At 40.2% G+C, this 19,183-nt stretch overlaps 1 protein-coding gene across 33 annotated transcripts in view; it reads right to left on the reverse strand.

The window, feature by feature from the left end:
* The window catches only part of para (sodium voltage-gated channel paralytic), a 68,712-nt gene that overhangs the window by 16,979 nt on the left and 32,550 nt on the right, over positions 1 to 19,183 (reverse strand). For 3 of the 33 annotated variants that reach the window (XM_017144164.3, XM_017144162.3, XM_017144156.3), the window contains 13 exons: positions 15,412 to 15,474; positions 13,593 to 13,773; positions 13,297 to 13,508; positions 13,121 to 13,220; positions 12,814 to 12,882; positions 9,781 to 10,058; positions 9,546 to 9,719; positions 8,024 to 8,186; positions 6,912 to 7,099; positions 6,562 to 6,766; positions 3,900 to 4,081; positions 2,849 to 3,256; positions 1,651 to 1,824 (listed from right to left, as the gene is read on the reverse strand). In XM_017144164.3, coding sequence (XP_016999653.2) covers positions 1,651 to 1,824; positions 2,849 to 3,256; positions 3,900 to 4,081; positions 6,562 to 6,766; positions 6,912 to 7,099; positions 8,024 to 8,186; positions 9,546 to 9,719; positions 9,781 to 10,058; positions 12,814 to 12,882; positions 13,121 to 13,220; positions 13,297 to 13,508; positions 13,593 to 13,773; positions 15,412 to 15,474 — 2,397 coding nt within the window. Of the gene's footprint in view, positions 1 to 959; positions 1,083 to 1,650; positions 1,825 to 2,848; positions 3,332 to 3,899; positions 4,112 to 6,561; positions 6,767 to 6,911; positions 7,100 to 8,023; positions 8,187 to 9,151; positions 9,315 to 9,545; positions 9,720 to 9,780; positions 10,059 to 12,813; positions 12,883 to 13,120; positions 13,221 to 13,296; positions 13,509 to 13,592; positions 13,774 to 15,411; positions 15,475 to 19,183 lie in introns of all 33 variants that reach the window. The other 30 variants (XM_017144144.3, XM_017144140.3, XM_017144173.3 and 27 more) reach the window with 20 other exon arrangements.

Consider the following 19,183-nt stretch of genomic DNA (forward strand, 5'->3'; position numbering starts at 1 on the left):
ATGCCTACAAAGCATCTTGAATATATTGTTGCAGCAGAGCTGATCGCTTTATATGTATATGTTTGGTAACTTTAACTTTACGTTACATTTAGGCAACAGTACGGGTAGATAGGTAGATAGGGACATTGATTTATAAGTAAACATGTATTATATTAGGCAGATAGGGACATACATACATATGTAGGAGTAAATACATCAACATTAACAGGCAGCAGGAAATGTACAGAACTGGCCGGTATAACACTTAGCATGGCGCTGCCCTCGGCGCAATGTGAGCGATTCGGCTTGGACGGATAGTAGCGTATAACACACACATATTGAGCGAAAGAAAAACCACGTACACCCATAGATACACACGCACATGTATGGCTTAAATATCGATATATGTTTAAAACACAAAAATTGTAAAATACGGTGATTGATAACATTGCTCGGATATGTGTTTTGTGTGTGTAAACAGTTTTCCGGGGGGTTTTTCGGGGAGTTAAGCGCTTTGCCAACGAACAGTTGGTCCTTCGAGGCTTCCAAACAAGGCTGGCTGTAAACGGTGCCTAATGTAGGCTTGTGAAAAGCACAATCTCATTTAACACTTCTTAGGCGGCCGCTGCACCGTGTACAACCAGCCAAAGAACGCAGTATAACACTTTTTTTTTTTGATTTGATAGCACTGAAGAGCTCGCAATATATAGACCGCAAAAGTTAAGGCTAAGTTGGGAAGTTAGTTTGTTAGTGAAGCAACAACATTTATCGAATAGTATATTTTTTGGCACACACACACTCTCTCGCACACACACACACACATAGAGACAACAGAGAATGCGAATGAGGGAAAGTTAGACAGAGAGAAACATATATAGAAGGTTAGACTGCGATCGCGGGGAAATATAGAGCGAGATAGAGCTAGAGATAGAGATGAAGACAGAGAGAGACAAAGAGAGGCTGTGGTGGACGCTACTTACTTTCATGCCCTCCCAGCGCGAAACTGCCCGCAGAGGTCGCAGGGCGCGCAGAGTTCGCATCGAGCGAAAGGCGGGCACATCGTCGGCCCCGGACCAGACCGCGGCCAAATTAATTAGCGACAGCTAGATGGGCGATTTAGAGTGGCGGGTAACTCAAAACGAAACTCAAAGTTGGATAAGCTAGGTGTATGTATGTCTAGGGGGCTGGTCTACGGGTCTACGGGTCTATGGGGGCACTTATCGTTCTAGGCTATCGTGAATAACTAAGCTAACCTAGGGTTACCAAACGAATTGATTACTCTTTACGGTTTACTATTTACTGGATTATTGGTTTATCATACAACGGTTCTCAATATACAGTTTAGTTACAAACTCGAGGGCGAGCTGGCTTCTCAAGAAGACTGTTATACTGTCTCAAGCAGCATACAACGAGGCGGAGGTTGAGGCTAAGGGGCTCTGAGGTTGGGACTGGTTTATAAGGCATAACTAAAAAGTCTTAAATCGTCTTCGAGTAATTCAATTCAATTCATTTCGGTCCTGGGTCAGTCTTGAGATAGGCTTTTGGTTTGGGTTTTAAGTTTTAAGTTTTAAGTTTTAGGTTTTTCACGTTTCGATAAGTTCGGCAAACAAAAAATAGAGAGGTCCGAAAGCAGAATGGGTGGCGATCTACTTGGGTAACCGGTGGACTTACCATGACAATCACGAAATCGAGCCAACACCACGCGTTGGTGAAGTACACTTTGAAGCCGAGCGCCAACCACTTGATTAACATTTCCAAGAAGAATATAACCGTAAATATTCTGTCCATATAGTATAAAATATCCTGCAGTATGGGTCTTTGTGGCAGATGTACATCTTCTAATGCCTGTTCCAGATCGAAGAACGAAGATCGTTGATTCGTTGATTTGTTGGTGGTTGCGTATTCATAGAAGAAACACATGGACATTTACATTGACGTTATAGAGTGGTTAGGAGAGTATGAGGTAACATTAGACGAGTACGAGAGTATAACAATTATCTAGAAGCAGTATAAGAAGCTATATAACATTAATGAGTATTAATATGATAGTCAAAGCATTGTTGGCTTTTCCTCTTTTACTTTTTTTTTTGTTTTCCTTTTTTTTCTGATCTTCTTCTTGGGCGGACAAATTAAAGTCAAACGCAAGTAAAGAAAAATTTTCAAAGAAATTGAAGACAAAATTCTTGAAATGATACGCACAAAGCGTCTACTTCTAGTTCTATATCTATATCGAATATCTAAGTGAACATCTACGGCTAACTCGAATCGATCTACTGACTCAAGTTTGCGAGCTTACGCGGAGACACAAGCCGTTTGACAGGAATGTGCCTAGGCATAAGAGGCAAACCCATTTAAGCTACTTGGTTTCTATTACATCTTCTCTCATTTTGATAAAAGTGGGGAATAAATTGAAATTTTTAAGGCGGTTAAGGCCAATGGGTAATTGAACATAAAACTCTGAACCAATTCCAATCGGAGAATGTCTACGCTAAACTATGCTATACTGGGTAGAGTCTGGGATCGAACTGAAAAACAGGGGTCGGTTGGGAATGAAGCAATCAACTTTGGTAAAGTTTAAGCATGGCTTGATTAACTACATTTTCAATTGTTTTACTCATTTTGTTGTTTCAATTTTGATTTTTGAATTAGATTGGTAAATTTAGTGATCTGTTGCAAGCTACGATTTGCGTTTTTAGCATGTAAAAAAGCAAATGACACAAATTTGCAACAATCTAAATGGCAAACAATAGTCTCGATAGTCTGGTTTAGAGTCTTTTAATTAATGGTTTTTAACTTGTTTTTCTTGATAAATTTAATTTAATTTTAATTTAATTTAATTTAATTTATTTAAATTTTGTAGTTGACTTACCAAAGCTAAGCTACTCATTAAAATCATAGTGATAACAGCTGTTTCAAAATATTTATTTTCAATTAATTGAAAAGTTTTCAGTCGTAAATTGCCCCATCCTTGCCAGAACGGCGAGTCATCGTCACCGGCTAAGATCGGAAATTTCTTATAGTACGAATCGGGGCAGCAATCAGCTGGATATTCATCGAGTATATCCTCGTCGTGTGCATGAATAATGATATCACCGTCGAGCGGGCCCTCCTCGCATTCGCCCTCCTCGTCCAGTTCCTCGTCGAGACCTAAATCCTCCTTGCTGGCGTCGCGCTTCTCCTCGCCCTCCATCGTCTCGGCGCTGCCCTTGTGGCTCTCGTCCTTGAATGGTCGATTCTTATGGCTACCATATGAGTTAATGCTGGCAGTGTCGTCGTCCTGTAAGGACAAACCTCTATGGTTTAGCTCGTGTTCCAGTCTATTGTCTTGGTGGTTAATTGAGTTGCCAATCATCTGTATAGTTATAGTTATAGTTATACATATATATATTTATATATATCGGTATATATTTTTTTGGTTTTTTTAACGAGATTTCAGTTCATGTGTTTCAGTTTTCAGTTGGGTGGTTCAGTTGGTTGGATTGGTTGGTTGAGTTATTATCATTTTTTTTTTGTTTTTTTTTTCATTGATTGGGTGGTGGAATACACACACATAACAGTACACATATAGACAGTTATATGTAATACAAGAAAAAAAGTGACAATTTAATGAACGAAAAAGAGAAACGAACGAAAAATGTAAATCAATTTCTTGTCGTTACGAAAGTATTCTATATAATCATAAAAGTATTGAGGAGGAGTAGTAGCGGTAGTAGTTGTAGTTATACATAGTATGGGTTGTGGGATCGGGGGTTGGGGATATCTCAAAATCAATTACATACGAGAATGTATCGGGGGAGCTTGAGCTCGGAAACCAAAGGGATTGGCAGCCAAGCTCAAGTTCCGGTTAAGTTAAGGTTAAAGTTCAAGTTCAGGCTTGGATTCGATTGCTTGCGATCCGCGCTGGAATCGATTGTATTTACCGTTGCGTTATTTAGATATTTGGATTTCTTCGGCTTGTTGTTCTTCATGTCGCCGTGTATCGTGAACTCCATGCCATCCCCGATGGCCACCTCCAGTTGCGTCTGCTCCTTGATTCCCTTCTTGATCAGGCCATCGGCGAGGATCTCGTCGTGCCCCAGCTCCAGTTCGTTGTCACCATGCTCTGCAGATATACAACGACAAACGCCTTTGCCTTTCGTATCCCACATTTTCGATCGTAATAGTTTTATAGATAGTGTTTACATAATCGGTTCGATATATACATATGTAACGTAACAGAGGTATGGCATATATATATGTATATATATATATATATTTATTGAGTTGTACGGATGGGCAATGACGATTGTTGATCGGTTATCGATTGTTGGGAAATCATAAAGAGCGAAACGAATTCATAATTCATACAAGCAGTTGCCGTTCGCATTAAAGTTGTTGTTGTTGGTTGTTTGTCGATCGTTTTGGTTGATTTGATTTGAATTTGATTTTGATTTTGTTAATTTGATTTGAATTGATTTGAGTCGATTTGGGATGAGTCGAGATTCGATTTGGTTTAAGCGTTGTTCGTCACGTCGGCCAATGTAATGCGATTCAAGTTTGGGTTTGATTTTTAATTTTTCGAATTTTTTTTTGGGGAAATCATGACAAGCCATTATAAATGAAAAGAATGAAGATAGATATTACGGTTAATTCTTATTATTGGGATCAAATCGATAAGGGCACACAAAAGGAACACAAAAAACACATTTAATCAGCGTATCATCGGTTCTTTTAGTGGCAGTGGTTCGTGTCTGTGTCAGTGGCTCACATTGAATGGATCTTGTTTCGTATTTCGTGTCGTGTGGTTGGTTGGTTGGGTGGATGTTGGTGTCTGCTAGTGTCTGTTGGTGGGAGGGAACGGACGAGGTGGAACGCTCACAACACAACAGCGAACAACACAAATCGCAAAATGATCAATGAACTTAATAAACTAGTGAGCAGAACGTAACTAAGGCGTTGCCACTAGTCAGCATCAATGGGCAAGCAGTTCTTTGAGCACTGCTTGCCGCATCACTGTAGAGAACTGAACTAAAGTGTTTCCACTACTCGGCCCCAGTGGACGCGTTCAGCGTTTCCACTGCACTCGCATCACTGATGCCAACTAATGAACGTAACTGATCGATTAATTGAATAAGCTGGGTGAGCCGAAAATAACCAAAGTGTTTCCACTGGCCGGCATCAGTTGGGACAAGCCGCCTCCACTGATCCGCGGCCAGTGGATGAAACTTGGGGTGACGGATGATTCGAGTTGCTAAGGTTTAAACTAAAATCCATACATATTACTAGTACACAGACAGTAAATCGAACAAATAAAAATGTAAATAACGAGAGTAAGAAAAGTTCATAACACTATGAAGGATCAAATCCACTGTTTTACTTTCAATTTATATAATTCCATATTACAATGTGAGTCTAATACTGTTTTCGCATATTTTTTGGTTATGACAGCTAGACACAGAATTCAATTTGCCATTTGGGAATTTCTTTTGAAGTCAATCTACTTTTGTTTCGGCTCGGCCAATCAATCAATCTCCGCGAGGAAATTTATTGAAAATGCAAATGTACAAGGATGTGGGGGAGTGGCTGTTGTGAAACCAAAACCAAAACCATTAACCTAAATCCGAAATCAAAAGGTGAGGTAAAACAAGGCTTACTAACTTTAAGCTAGATTCAAAGAACTCAACCAAAGTTATAAAGATTCAATTGCTAACAGTATTGACGACGAGGATCAAACTAGTTTATAAAATGTTTAGAAACTTCAATATCTAAGGAAAATACGTATACGAGTACATAGTTGGTTTTTGGTTATATTGATACTGATACTGATACTTTTACTTTTACTTTCGGTTCAGCTAAATACAGACTATCTAAGTAATGCTAGAGATTATGACGGATACGGTAACGGTTACGATTTGTTTTAGTTGTTTGTTGGGTATGATGTGATCGGAAATGACACGGCACGGCACAGTTCTGGCTGGCCACATTGGTCAGAGTCAGAGGAGGTCTGAGGTCAGAGTTCAGATCGGAGGATCAGAGGATCAGAGGATCAGTGACCGGCTGAAGAACAACAACACTTAGGTTCAAATCGAACGGGAACCGATACGAATAAACCAAAGAAATGGAAGCAATCGCAATATCTCGATCGACATGAATACCAAGATGAGACTTTTGGCTTTATAGATACATGTTTTGGTGAGTGGTTGGAATGGCTGAGGCTGAGTTCGAGGTTTAAGGTTAAAGGTCTAGGTCTATGGGGTAGAGGTATACTTGAAACTAACTAAAGAGAGTTTGCAAATTGTCAGCTAAGAACGTATTTTTAGTTTGGGGATTGGATTTTTCTTTTGAATTGTTTACAGAATGCGAATTGGGTTCGATTTTTGTATTCGATTTAGATACTGGTTTAGATATTGGTTTTAGATCGATTACGCAATTCAATTACTGGCCAATATTGAGTTGAAGTTAACGTTAACGGTATACGCAATTATATCGTTGGCAATATACGAGTATTACGAGTATCATATAATTAAAAGTAGTTTAGTAATTGGAAAACAAGTGGATAAAAACCTTCGCTCCAAATCCAACTGATCTGGTTGGTCCTCTCACCTGATGGTTGATCACTTATTTGATTTGTCAATTTGTTACGTATTAACTTGAAACAATCAGCAATATTACGCTTAACCCAACTTTTAAATCGGCCAATTCGATTGAAGGCCTCGGCTATTTTATTCGTATCGTTATCGGCAGTCGGCGCTGATAAGCTAGATGAGCCAAAATTGGACAAAAGCAAGGCTAAGAAAAGGTTAAGTACCTGCAATGAAAGGTCTTCGGTTAGCAGTATGCCGATGTTACGGTTGTTGCAAACAATATTATTATTATTTTTTATATTTTGCAAGAAGAGCTTGGCACTGTGCATGCTGCTGCTTCATCGATTACAACTCGAATCGATTACTCACCACAAGATTGCCGATGACAACGGTGGCCAAGAAGAAGGGAATGCACGAGACATCGCCCACGTACATACAGTCCCACATGGACTCGATCCATTCGCCGCAGAGCACCCGGAACACGATCATGAAGCTGTGCATAAAGTCGGTGAAGTTCCAGCGCGGCAGGTCGCCATCCGGGAAACGGTCCTTGTGATCTGGCGATGGAGTGGGATAATCGTTACTCTCGCTCCTTGTTCGCTTCTCATTATTTTATTAATTTCTTTGGGGGTATTTGGACATAGTTTCAATTGGTGTTCTTTTTTTTTTTTTTTTTTTTTGGTTTCAGTGTTAAGCCACATACAAAAGCGTGTGCAAAAAGTGTTTGGCGCAGCGGGCACACACAAAAAACGGGGTGTTTGTGTGGTACATATAAGGTAAAATGCCAGAAAAATCGTACACAGACAAAAAATGAAAAACAAAGAAAGTATCGTACGCCTCATCACCATCAACATCATGATCTGTTTTTTTTTTCAGGCTAGAGCTACGAAAGTGTGTAGCTAGGTTGCGCTTGCGTTCGCATATACATAATGCTTAGGAAGGAAAAAATCAAGTAGACGAGGTTGGAGTAAATTAGCTAGGAGAAAAGATTGGCCAGTACTTACGGAGGACACGGGCACTTGCAACTCTCTCGATCTAATGCTCAAGCTCCAAGTAAATCATAAAGCCATTCTTATAGTCGATATATCAACGACTATGCTGGATCGCGTGGAATAGGGGTACTATTCGAATCGGACTGATGAGTTAGGCGGACCGCAAAACTAAGAATAACTCATTGGTGTTAAAGAAATGAAAAGGTGGCATGATACGATGGATTTGCAGATGGTATCCAGGGATCCAATTTGGATGTGTAAAACTCAAGCAACGCAGTACATACAGACAGGTGAGGCTAAATAGGTACATATCGGGAATACAGTGATTCCCGTGAGACATAGACACAATTACATAACATTAAAGGCCGAAACCGAAACAGAAACAGAAACTGAAACTGAAACACACATAACACACACATCACATCACATCACATCACATCGAATAAAGTCTTGTATGAGAGTTGGGGATGCGATTAGTCTTGCACTTACCATGATAATTCTTTCCGAACAGTTGCATTCCCATCACCGCAAAGATGAAGATGATAATGCAAAGTACAAATGTCAGATTACCCAAAGCGCCCATGGTGCGTCCCATAATCGAAATGAGTAAATTAAGTGTTGGCCAAGATTTGGCCAATTTAAATACACGCAGCTGCAGTTTGCGAATTCGTTTTGATTTGAGTTGATTTGATTTGGTTTTTTTTTGGGGGTTCATTCACAGTTCAATTGGCAATTGGTGTATGGGAAGTTCGATTCGATTCGATTGGTTAATCGAGCATGTTGATTATTTGGTTAGGATTCGGTTCGATTCGATTAGATTCGATTTGATTCGATTTGATTTGAAAGCCGGGCAAAGCATTAGGAAAATATAGTGGAAAAAAGTCGGTTTTAGGTTATATAGAATTATTCCAAAAAACAATCGATTTAAAGATTAATGTAAAATATCATTTTAAGTCACCGATGCGTCGTGCACAGAGGTCATCGGCTCCGATCATCATCATCATCATCACTTCTGTGCACGACTCGACCTCATACATAAACACTTAAGTAGTTGCTATTTATATATACAGGTTATGTCATTCATACTTAGGCTTAGGCTACGCCTAATGGGTTATTTCCGGGCCTATGAAAGGTGTCTTATAACGTAACATTCGCTTAAAATGCGTTAAGAATCTCTCTAGGAAAAAAAGGACATAGTCCGGGCAAGATTTCCGCTATAATTTCTTTCATTTTGTTGGCAGCAAAAGCAGAATCTTAAAAAAACAGACTAAAATCAAACCAAAGTGTGGTAAACTTAAGAAAAAACCGTGCCCAAAGCGTGGCTCTCTAAACGAGTTCTCGGATTAGGCGAATTCTTGGTCTTACGTAGGTGTATTTTCAAGACTATAGCTAGGAAGTAGTATATATTTAGTATGTAGAGTCAAAAAACGTATGTAAGTTGAAAAAGTTGGAGGCAAAAAGGTTGAGAAAGGTTGCACTAAGAAAATAGTTTCATTGCACGCTAGAACTTTGCTTTGAATTCGAGGTCTTGGTTGGTCTGGGATCTTGGAATTCTGGGTTGGGATCAGTAGGAGGAGGTCAGGAGGTCAGGTGGTTCTGGAGGTTCTCCTAAAGTACCTGTGTAGTTCTTGCCAAATAGCTGCATGCCCATGACCGCGAATATGAAGATAATAATGCACAGGACGAAGGTCAGATTGCCCAGGGCGCCGACAGTGCGGCCCATAATCGATATGAGCAAATTCAGCGTCGGCCAGGACTTGGCCAGCTTGAAAACACGCAGCTGCAAATTGGCAGAGGGCAAAGGAAAGGTAAGGGGGTTTATACGAGCACGATAGTTACGATAGTTAATCACGATCGCTTCGGTAGCGCTGGAATCGCGTCGTTAAACGATAGTTAGTGTGGTTAGAGGTTAGCCTGCTGGGGTTAGAGGTTAGAGTCGCAAGGTCTTAGGGCTAACTTAGGGCTGGGCTAGTAATGCAGTCGGAGGAGGAGGAGGAGGCTAAAGGCTTACCAATCGAAACGAACGCAAGACGGACAGGCCCTGGACGCCCTCGAGACCCAGCTCCAAAAGCGACAGGGCCACGATGATGAAGTCGAAGATGTTCCAGCCCTCCTGGAAATAGTACTTGGGGCTCATGGCGCACAGCTTCATGGTGGCCTCGATGGCAAAGGTGGCCGTGAAGAACTGCGATGGGATGGGATAGTATAGTATAGTGTAGATGGATTTCTTAGACCTCTCTACTCACATAGTTGCCACTCTTGAGCACGCGCTCCATCTCCTTGTTCATATCGTGGTGATCCATCGCCATGAACATCGTGTTGACCACAATGCACAGCGTGATGAAGAGCTCGACGAAGGGATCGAAGACGATCAGCGAGATCCACTCCTGCAATTTCAACCAAACCCAGCAACAGTCCCACACACAAAACACATCGATGCCCTTTAGGATCACTTCGAGTGCCTTGTCTTTGAACGTCGGCCCGTCCTCGTCATCGTCCTCTGTTGGAAAATAGTAAACGGAGACTGAACCATACAAAAATTTGTTATTAGTGGTGATTTGACCAACTTTGACTCAGCCAGATTGCTTTTACTTTAGATAGTCTTAATTCGTTTTCATTTCTTTTCTTGTTTTGGTTTTGCTGTTTCTTTTTTTTTTCTTTTTTTTTTTTTGGTTATTTTGTTGAAGCTCATTGCATTGGATATTATTCGTTAAGCGGTTCAAACGGTTCAAAGTTTGTGTTTTTTGTGTGAGAGAGGCTTTGGCTTTGAGATACTGATTGTCAATTCTTGCTTTGCACATTGCACATTACGAAAACAAAAGTTTGTAGGTAGGATTGCAAATTTTATCTAAATTTAAAGGTACAAAAACTCTCAACTGAACTACTTGGCGGGAACTGATTGATATCCTTGGGCGGATCTGGCAAGTTATCGATAGGAAACCAGACTATACTATCCGCAATACTACAATTAATAGATTCCTGGAACATGAAAGGTTATGAATAACAAGTGTTAATAATTAGATCCATTTTGGCCAACAATCATATCTGATTCTTTAGGATCAACAACATCAAATATTCAATTTACAATTTTATGCGGTAAAAACAATTCCGGATTCCTTCAAGTAACTAAAAAAAAGTAAATGTAATCCTAAAACTTGATATCGAACTTTTGCCAGCTTTTCCGTAAAAATATCTCTACTTCGGTAGCCGAAGATTCTACCGCCATTTTAATATTCAGCTACTTAATGATTGCACTTCTGTACTAAGAAAGCTGATCAAAGTCTATATGCGACTAATTCTGATAACTAACTACTCTTTAACTTCATATTTCCGGCTGAGCTCCGCTCTTCGGAACCAATACGGACACTCTGAAAATTCTCAATCAATACTACTCGAATCATATTCCAATACAATCGTGGCTCGACGCTTCAATTACCAGTTAAATTAGTTCTAGGATATTATATATTGTTTACAATCATGGAAATCATTAGATAACAGTGAATGTGATTGGTCTAAATAATGCTCTACGAACTGTTCAACAAAAGCATGCTCTAGTATTATTAACAAATATACTGCTGTTTTTTTTTATTTTACTTAGGCCAAAATTCAAAATAACTACGAAATATGACAAAAATTACTTATAAAACAAATCTAGTATTTGGGCAGGATGTTATCTAAAATATTGAAAATATACAGGTAACTAGTTAAGGCATGCACTAAAAAAATAGATAACGAAAGTTAATACATATAGCATTGTAACCAACATAGGAAGAAAACCGAATTTCGCGAATTGCTTTCATTTTTTATTTTTATTTTTTATAGGTAATTTCGAAACTTTCTTTCGAAACGTATGTGTCAAGCTGAGCCTCTCTAAGGAGCAGCCTTCGTGACGTCACAGCTGGCAGGAAAGTGTGAGTAAGAGTTTTCGTCACCTCTCCGGCTGCTCAGTGTGTTTGTGTGTGTTGAAGGTGTTTTTTGTGTGGGTGGGAGCGTCAGCAGCGTGCGAAATGCGAAAGCTTTAAGTTCGAGAGAGGGAGAGAGAGAGTAGGGAAAGGCTGTGAGAGAGCGCCTTGCTCTCCTTCCTTGCGCGCGAGTGTGTGTGTCTGTGTGAGGAAACAACTCTAATTATATATGGGTGTGTGGCTGTGGCGGTTTGGCTGTGTGTATGTGTGGATAGCTGGCAGCACTTTTTTAACGGACTGTTGTTCTTGTTTGTTTATAAACATTTCTTGTATAGGTTTTGGCTTTTTTCTTTTTTTTTGCTTGTTCGCTTTCTTCTGTTAGCATCAACGGCATTAAATAAAATGGACGAGTCAAAGAAGTCATTCATTGGAGTATATATATATATATATGGAGATATATATGCATAGGTATATATATAAAATATGTTTGCTTGTTTAAGCCTTTTGGTTTTTGGTTTTTCGTCAGCTCAGAGCAGAGGAATCAAAAATATTTATATATATATAGGTATGCACGCGAGAGTAGAAAGAGGTAGTATGCAGAACAGAACACAAAGGAAAATGCAATGCGTGAAATATACAAACAAAGGCCACGAATCGTAATCGTTCGCTCCTCGCCGGCGCGATTGTGTTAAATCAATTATCAATTATCGGTTATCGTTTATCAATTATCAATTATGAATTATCAATCGACGGATGCACGGGATGCACAGGATTCAGGCCGCATGCGAGCTCTAGGAGCAGGACACTTGCTCATTCGTTTCAGCCATCAATCAATCAACCAATCAGTCGAAGACTCGGACAGGCGGGGTCACAAAACGCATGCGAAACGATAAAATCAAAACAAGACCGCAATCAAAATGCAAAATGAAATGCATAAACCATGAGGGGGAATTAAATTAAATCTTTGTCGGGACAGCCATGATGGCCAGGTCAATGAAACTGTCACTCCATTTGATTTTTCATTTTTGGTTTTTGACTTTTGGGCTGGAGATGATCTTAAGCTATTATGCTGGTTTTTAAAAGCCAAAAATGTAAATTATTTAAAAGAGGAGAGGATGTCCGGGGAAACTGGACTGGACTGGCAATCTTTATTCCCCGCGCTCTCCCAAGGCGTACAGTATTGTATTTACATGATAACGAACGAAACAGTAAACGGAAACCAAATCGAACAATGCACATGTAAGGGTTAACACAAAAGAGACGACGATCGATATCGATTGGGATGCAAAAATGTACAGGATGAACGGAATGGAGATAATTCGATTAATCGATAGTAAACAGTTACAGTTATCGGCAGGCATATATCAATTCACTTACCACCGCGATCGCTTGCCCGACTGTGCCGACCAGCGGCCTGTTCGATGATGTCATTCAGGACCATCACATCTGAAAGGAGCAGAAAACATACGGGCGGCTGTGTTATCGAAACTATCGAAGGAATTGTTTTCTTGCTTTCGCCTGCTTCTGAATAAGTGTTAAATCGTTAATACGTTTTACCTTTGCTCACTGTACTCAAATCTGAAATCTCTCTCGAGGTTTAAACAAATTAGACGGATATGGTACATAACAATCATAACTTATACCCTAAAATAATCGAAAATGTATGTGCTAGGCCATTTCCTACCTTTCATGTCGACCACCGTTTGTGTCTGGACGGGCTCGATAAAAGGATTGTCATGATGTTTAATCTTGCCAGCTTCGTCCGTGCACTCCAGACCGATTTCCTGCAATTATCGGTATAATCGGTCATTTAGTCGATAACAATCGATGGGCTCTCGAGAGAGGTCCAGAAGGACTTACGTAGTCGCGATGCTCGAGCTTGTGATTGGTGTCCAGGCAGGTGGTGCCGCCATTGGTGGCGCCCACTGATTGATTGCGTGTGTTGCGGTTGCGCAATTTGCTCTCCTTGGTCATTGTGCTGACGCCCATGACGGCCATGCCGCCGAGTAGATCGCCATGTGAGGTATACGATATTCGGGACTGATGCGAGGTATACGATGAGTGCCGAGAGCCTGAAAATTCGATGGTTGGTTAGTTAGTTAGTTAGTTAGTTACTGAGATTTGTTGAAGGATGTGAATGCAAATAGAAACCTCACCTAGGTTGCCATAGTACACGGGCACTATGATGGCCCCGTTCTCCTCGGACATCGGGGTGACGGCATTCGAGTCGTCGGCATAGGGCAAGTGCTGCTGGGCATCCTGATATGTTGACAATACCAACGGCTTGCGATCGCTACCGGGTATACCAAAGCGGCCACGTCCGTTCCGTATCGTGTACTGGACATGGACATTACAGGGTTAGGATCGGTTAGTTCATCGGCTCAAGCCCACTGGCATCCACAGGCACACTCGCACACACTCGCGCACACACGCATTCACTCGCGCATTCAGTGAAGCCACACCGCATTGTATATTATATATATATATATTTTTTTTTATATATAGTCGTAATTAGTAATTACAAAGTAGTAATACAGCAGAGAGCAGTAGTAGGAGTAGGTATATTAGGTGGTATTTGCCGAGAGTGGTGATAGTTATGAGGCGGGGGTTTCTTTCGGCCTATTGGTCTGTTCTTCGAACAGAAGAGTTCGTTATCGATGGTATTGAAATGAGCAATTATAGGCAACAATAATAAATTAAGAACGGAAGAATAAATCAAATGAGCTTTCAACGAAATCAACTCAGATGGTAGATCAAAAGTATCTGAGCTGATTCCGGTTAGTTGCAGTGAAAACTTCCGTAGTTGGTTGACAATATGGGAACCACGGACCACAAACAGACTTTAACAAAATTACTCAGTTCGTTACATTCATCATTAATATTTATGAATTTGGTTATGTTTTGCATATATTATGATTACACGTATACTTACAAATAACAAAATAATAATAAAAAAAAATAAAAAATGAAGCGAGAAGAAAACAAAATCAGAAGGCAAAACGATCGTAAGAATGCACATTAAGACATGGAAATGAAAATGAAGGTGAACGTGACCGTGACCGTGACAGTGACAGTGACAGTGAGTTGCGACTATGGCAGTGACCGTGTAACAGTGACCGTGAGATGAGTGACATCCGGACGAGAACTGTTCCCATCGAAGCCCACTGCGGAGATCAAGCTAACCAAGTGTACAGGTGTACAAAGGAGGTGTACAGAGGACAGGCACACAGAGACAGACACACTTACAACCGAGTACAGTTAAGAGCAGTACAGTTAGTTAGACGACTTTACGTTATAGATGGATATGCACGATAGTATATATAACAGTTATATATAGGGATATGAAGATACAGCGATACAAAGATACAAAACAAGGCCAAACAAGGAAACAATTATATCGAAGAGTAGAAAACCATAAACCATAAAACATGTAGACAGTAATAGACGATTAGGTGAGTATGACAAATGGTTATGTTATGGCAATGCTAATGCGAAAGCTTAACGATATGGTTAGGTGCCACATATGACTCGCAGATCTAAAGATGTTCGGGTATTACGGAGTATTACAGATGTTGCGGATGCTACGCTAACTAGTCGCTTATACAAATGTGGGATGATCCGAAGACTTCGTATTCGTTCAGTGTTGAATGGAAACCGTTTCGAAAACTATATGTTCTAAACGCTGTACGGTAGCAACTGCCTACGAGATACGGTTACTTGGCTAAGACTAGGACGGTGGGTCTCAGAAGAGCGATGAGTGTCGTTATTCGTGACGATCTATGGCCAATTCCACGGTTCGAGGATCGGGGATCGAGGATCCGCATGGGCATGGACATGATCGATTGACCGATGATGGAGAGTGTACATGTACGTGTGTAACGCAAATCAGTGTCTGTGTTAGTGGAGATGGTGTATCTGTATGAGCCGTGTCAGTGGTTGTGTTTGAGTGTTCGAGTGTGTGTGTTGGGCGCTTACCTTGTGAGAACTACGTGATCCCCTGCGTATGTTAAACGGTGAACCAGGTAAGGATAAGGATGTCTAAGTTTTGTTTTTTTTATATTTTTTTCGGTTTGTTTTCATTTTTTCATTTGTTGTACAAACAAAGAATAAATAGAAGAAGAAAAAGAAAAATGAATCAAATAAAATATATATATTCCTCGATTGCGGTTTTAAAATCTATGGATAAATGTATATTTATATTTTGTACAAATTCTTTTCTTTTGTTTTGGTATAAAATATTCGGTTTTGTTGTCTACGATTTAAAGGAAAAGTTATTACTTAGAGCTTTTAGTGGTAAGAATACACGTGTGTCTGTGTGTGTTTCTTTTGTGTGTATGTGTATGTGTGTGTGTGTGTGTGTTCCTTTTAACATGATTAGATAGCAACTATGTTACATTTTGTAGTTTTGTGAACGGTTGATTTTTGAGTTTAAATTTGTGGTGTGATTCGGTTCTACTTCAGCGTAGCGTTTGATTAAAAAGTTGATTAATTTAGCTAAATATTTAGGGGTCGGGGTTGGAGAACAAAAAACTGAAACGTTCTTAACAGGGTTATACTTATACGGTTCTTAGATCAAGAATTATCAACCAACAAAAGAGAAAACTTCAATGGAACAATACGGAAAACGAAAAGGTTTGAACAAACGTCGATCAGGATATTGGTCCCATTGGCGGAAAAGCCGGCTCAATAACGGTAACGAACATAATTGAAAATCGAAAATCAGAATCAGAATCAGAATCAAGTGTTAATCGGTAAGTTCTACAATCAACTCTAGGCAAATCTCTTCCAAACTTCGTACGGATGCATTTCTAGTTTCAAATCACAACTCTACTGCGCTTTCGGTCTCTTTTCGTTGCATACTCAGCGGGGCATGGCGGGGGCGGCTAGCGGATCGAACGCAAGGATATATATCTACACGGTATGTTTAACATGGATCTTGGCTCTGCTTCGAGTCCTAATCAGACTTTCTTTTTGTGTTGTTTCTTGTCTGTCTGTGTGAGTTCGCTTGATTGGTCTAACAGAGCGAGACAGAGAGAAAGTTGGAGATAGAAAGAGTGTGGTGTGTGTGGGAGACAGAGAGAGAGAGAGAAGGAGCGAGAGAGAGAGAGAGAGCAACCTACCTTAGGCAACTGGGGACTTATCGATATACGATCAACGGTCAATCCCAAATAGTTTCTGCTCTCATCGAAAACTATCTGAGGCTGCCCTGAGCAAAATTTATGGTTGGTTAGAACGAGCTAGCGAGCGAGCGAGAGCAAGATAGCGATAGCAAGTTATCAATCAGTATCGGTTAGGTATATATCATGTGAAAAGTGTTTTTGTTCTTGGTTGTTCAAGGCAGTTCTTTGGTGTGTTAACGGGCTTATGACTTAAACGGAAGAAGCCGAAAACATTCGAGAGTTTGCCGCTCGATAAAGGGATCCGCTATTATCGATAATTATCAAATATCGGTTATCGGCTATCGCGGGAAACCTCCAATTGCGCGCATTTATGTGTACGTGTAGCTGTGCGGAAAAGCAAACGCTTGCCAAATGCCAAAAACGTTCTTGGTGTCGTGAGCGGTAAAAATATATGTAGCTTAGCAAGAAAGAGAAGAATCTGTGGTTATCGCAATTGGTTATCGCTCGCCCGAAAGGTATTGCGATCGATTCGATTCGTTTTGATTCAATTTGATTACATTTTATCTGGTGCTGATAGCACAAGTGGCAACGTTTTCCAATCGATGGATTCTAATTTCCAAAATTCGTTTGTGGCGTGTGTCAACTGTTATAATTGTATACACTTATAGATGCTATAGCGGTAAATGTAACGTTCGATCAATGCATGCAATGGTTATGCAGCCACAGAAATTATCAAATCTGAAACTCTATCGTACAATACGGGTATATCAACAAATATCGGAACGAAACGTTAACAAAAATGTAAACAAGAACAGGAACTCAACTTGAACCCAAAGAAAACATGGATCGGTGACCGAAGCCAGGGATCAGGAATATTACTTAAAACCGGAAACGAAACGATAACCAAAAATCAATTTAAATCGAAAACCGAAAAGCTCAGTGGTTTTTATACCCGTTACTCGTAGAGTAAAAGGGTATACTAGATTCGTGCAAAAGTATGTAACAGCTAGAAGGAAGCGTTTCCGACCCCATAAAGTATATATATTCTTGATCAGGGTCACTAGCCGAGTCGATCTAGCCATGTCCGTCTGTCCGTCTGTCCGTCTGTCCGTCTGTCCGTCTGTCCGTCTGTATGAACGCTGAGATCTCAGAAACTACAAAAGCTAGAAGGTTGAGATTTCCCACTCATATTCTTTGGCTTCCTACGCAGCGCAAGTTTATTTTAGCCGAGCGCCACGCCCCCTCTAACGCCCACAATCGCCCACTAACGATTTTAAAATGGGTCCTGCGCCCACATCTTTAAAGATTTCCGAGAAGTATATATGCAATTTTGTTGTGTATATTTATACCTATCGAAATGTAGAAGACATTTTTCAAATCGGACCATTCATTAAAAAGTTATACGCTTTATAAATTGTCAACATATATCTATCTCCCTCGCACTCCCTTTAGCTGCGTTACGATTATTAGTCGGGACACCAACCCGACACAGCGTTCGCACTCGCTTTAGCTGAGTGACGGGTATTAGATAGTCGGGACACGAACCCGACTATAGCGTTCTCTCTTGTTTTTTTATCAAGCCAAGCTGACGAATCTGAAGCCTATGGTTCTTATCGGTTCTCTTAGCTTGCGTTGAAATGTCGGGCGTAGCAGAATGCAATTCGAAGCCAATTGTTAAAGAATCCATAATAAATATGTAGATAACGAGTTTTCGATGTTACTTAAAGCATTCCGAGCAATGACCCAACCAAAATCGGAAAAATAACGATAAGGGAAATTATGAAATCACTGGAAAGGAAGGACCAAACTCAAAATGAAATTCAAAATCTGAAGCTAGGCATATGGAAAAATCATTGTCAAAAGCTCCTACAATTGAACTACAAAACTGTCTGGGATTCTATATCCCGCCGACACTCACGCACTCACAGGCACTCGCATGCAAATAACGAATGAACAAAAAAAATATATAAAATAAAACTAAAACTAAAACCAACGAAAAATTGTAGAGAGCAAGAAAGGTAGATATAGAGATAGAGATATGTATAGATCATAGTACATACATACATATCGACACGCACTAACACTATATCCATATACAGGTATGAAAGGATTCAATATCTAGTTGCATGATCATACTGGTAAATTTATACAGCATATAAGGCACGAAATGTACGATCCAATCAAAAGATCAACAAAATGATCAAACTAATCAAAGGAAAATCGACGAGAAACGATAAACAAAATGAAGGGCGATAACGGGAACTCAGGTTCGATAACAATGCAATGGCAATGTAACGGTAACGGTAGCGGTTAGCGGTAACGGCAACTATAACTGTAACTTTTACTGTAGCTCTAACTGTAGCTGTAGCGGCGACGCAATTAATCGATAGCTCATAGAAGGACTCGAAGCTGCAACGCAAGCTGAAACTGGAAACTGGAGCCCAGTGATCGGTGATCGATAGGCAGCGATCGGAAGACGAGACCCTTGCAGGGGAGTCGATTAGAATAACGAAAACGCAACGGAAAATCAACCTAACCGAGGCCAAAAGCAACACAAGGCAACGCATATATATATAGAATATATATATATCATAATCGATGGGCCGTCGGGCCAACCAAAACACAAT

The sequence above is a fragment of the Drosophila takahashii genome, chromosome X (assembly GCF_030179915.1).
Source record: "Drosophila takahashii strain IR98-3 E-12201 chromosome X, DtakHiC1v2, whole genome shotgun sequence".
Taxonomy (NCBI): Eukaryota; Metazoa; Arthropoda; class Insecta; order Diptera; family Drosophilidae; genus Drosophila; species Drosophila takahashii.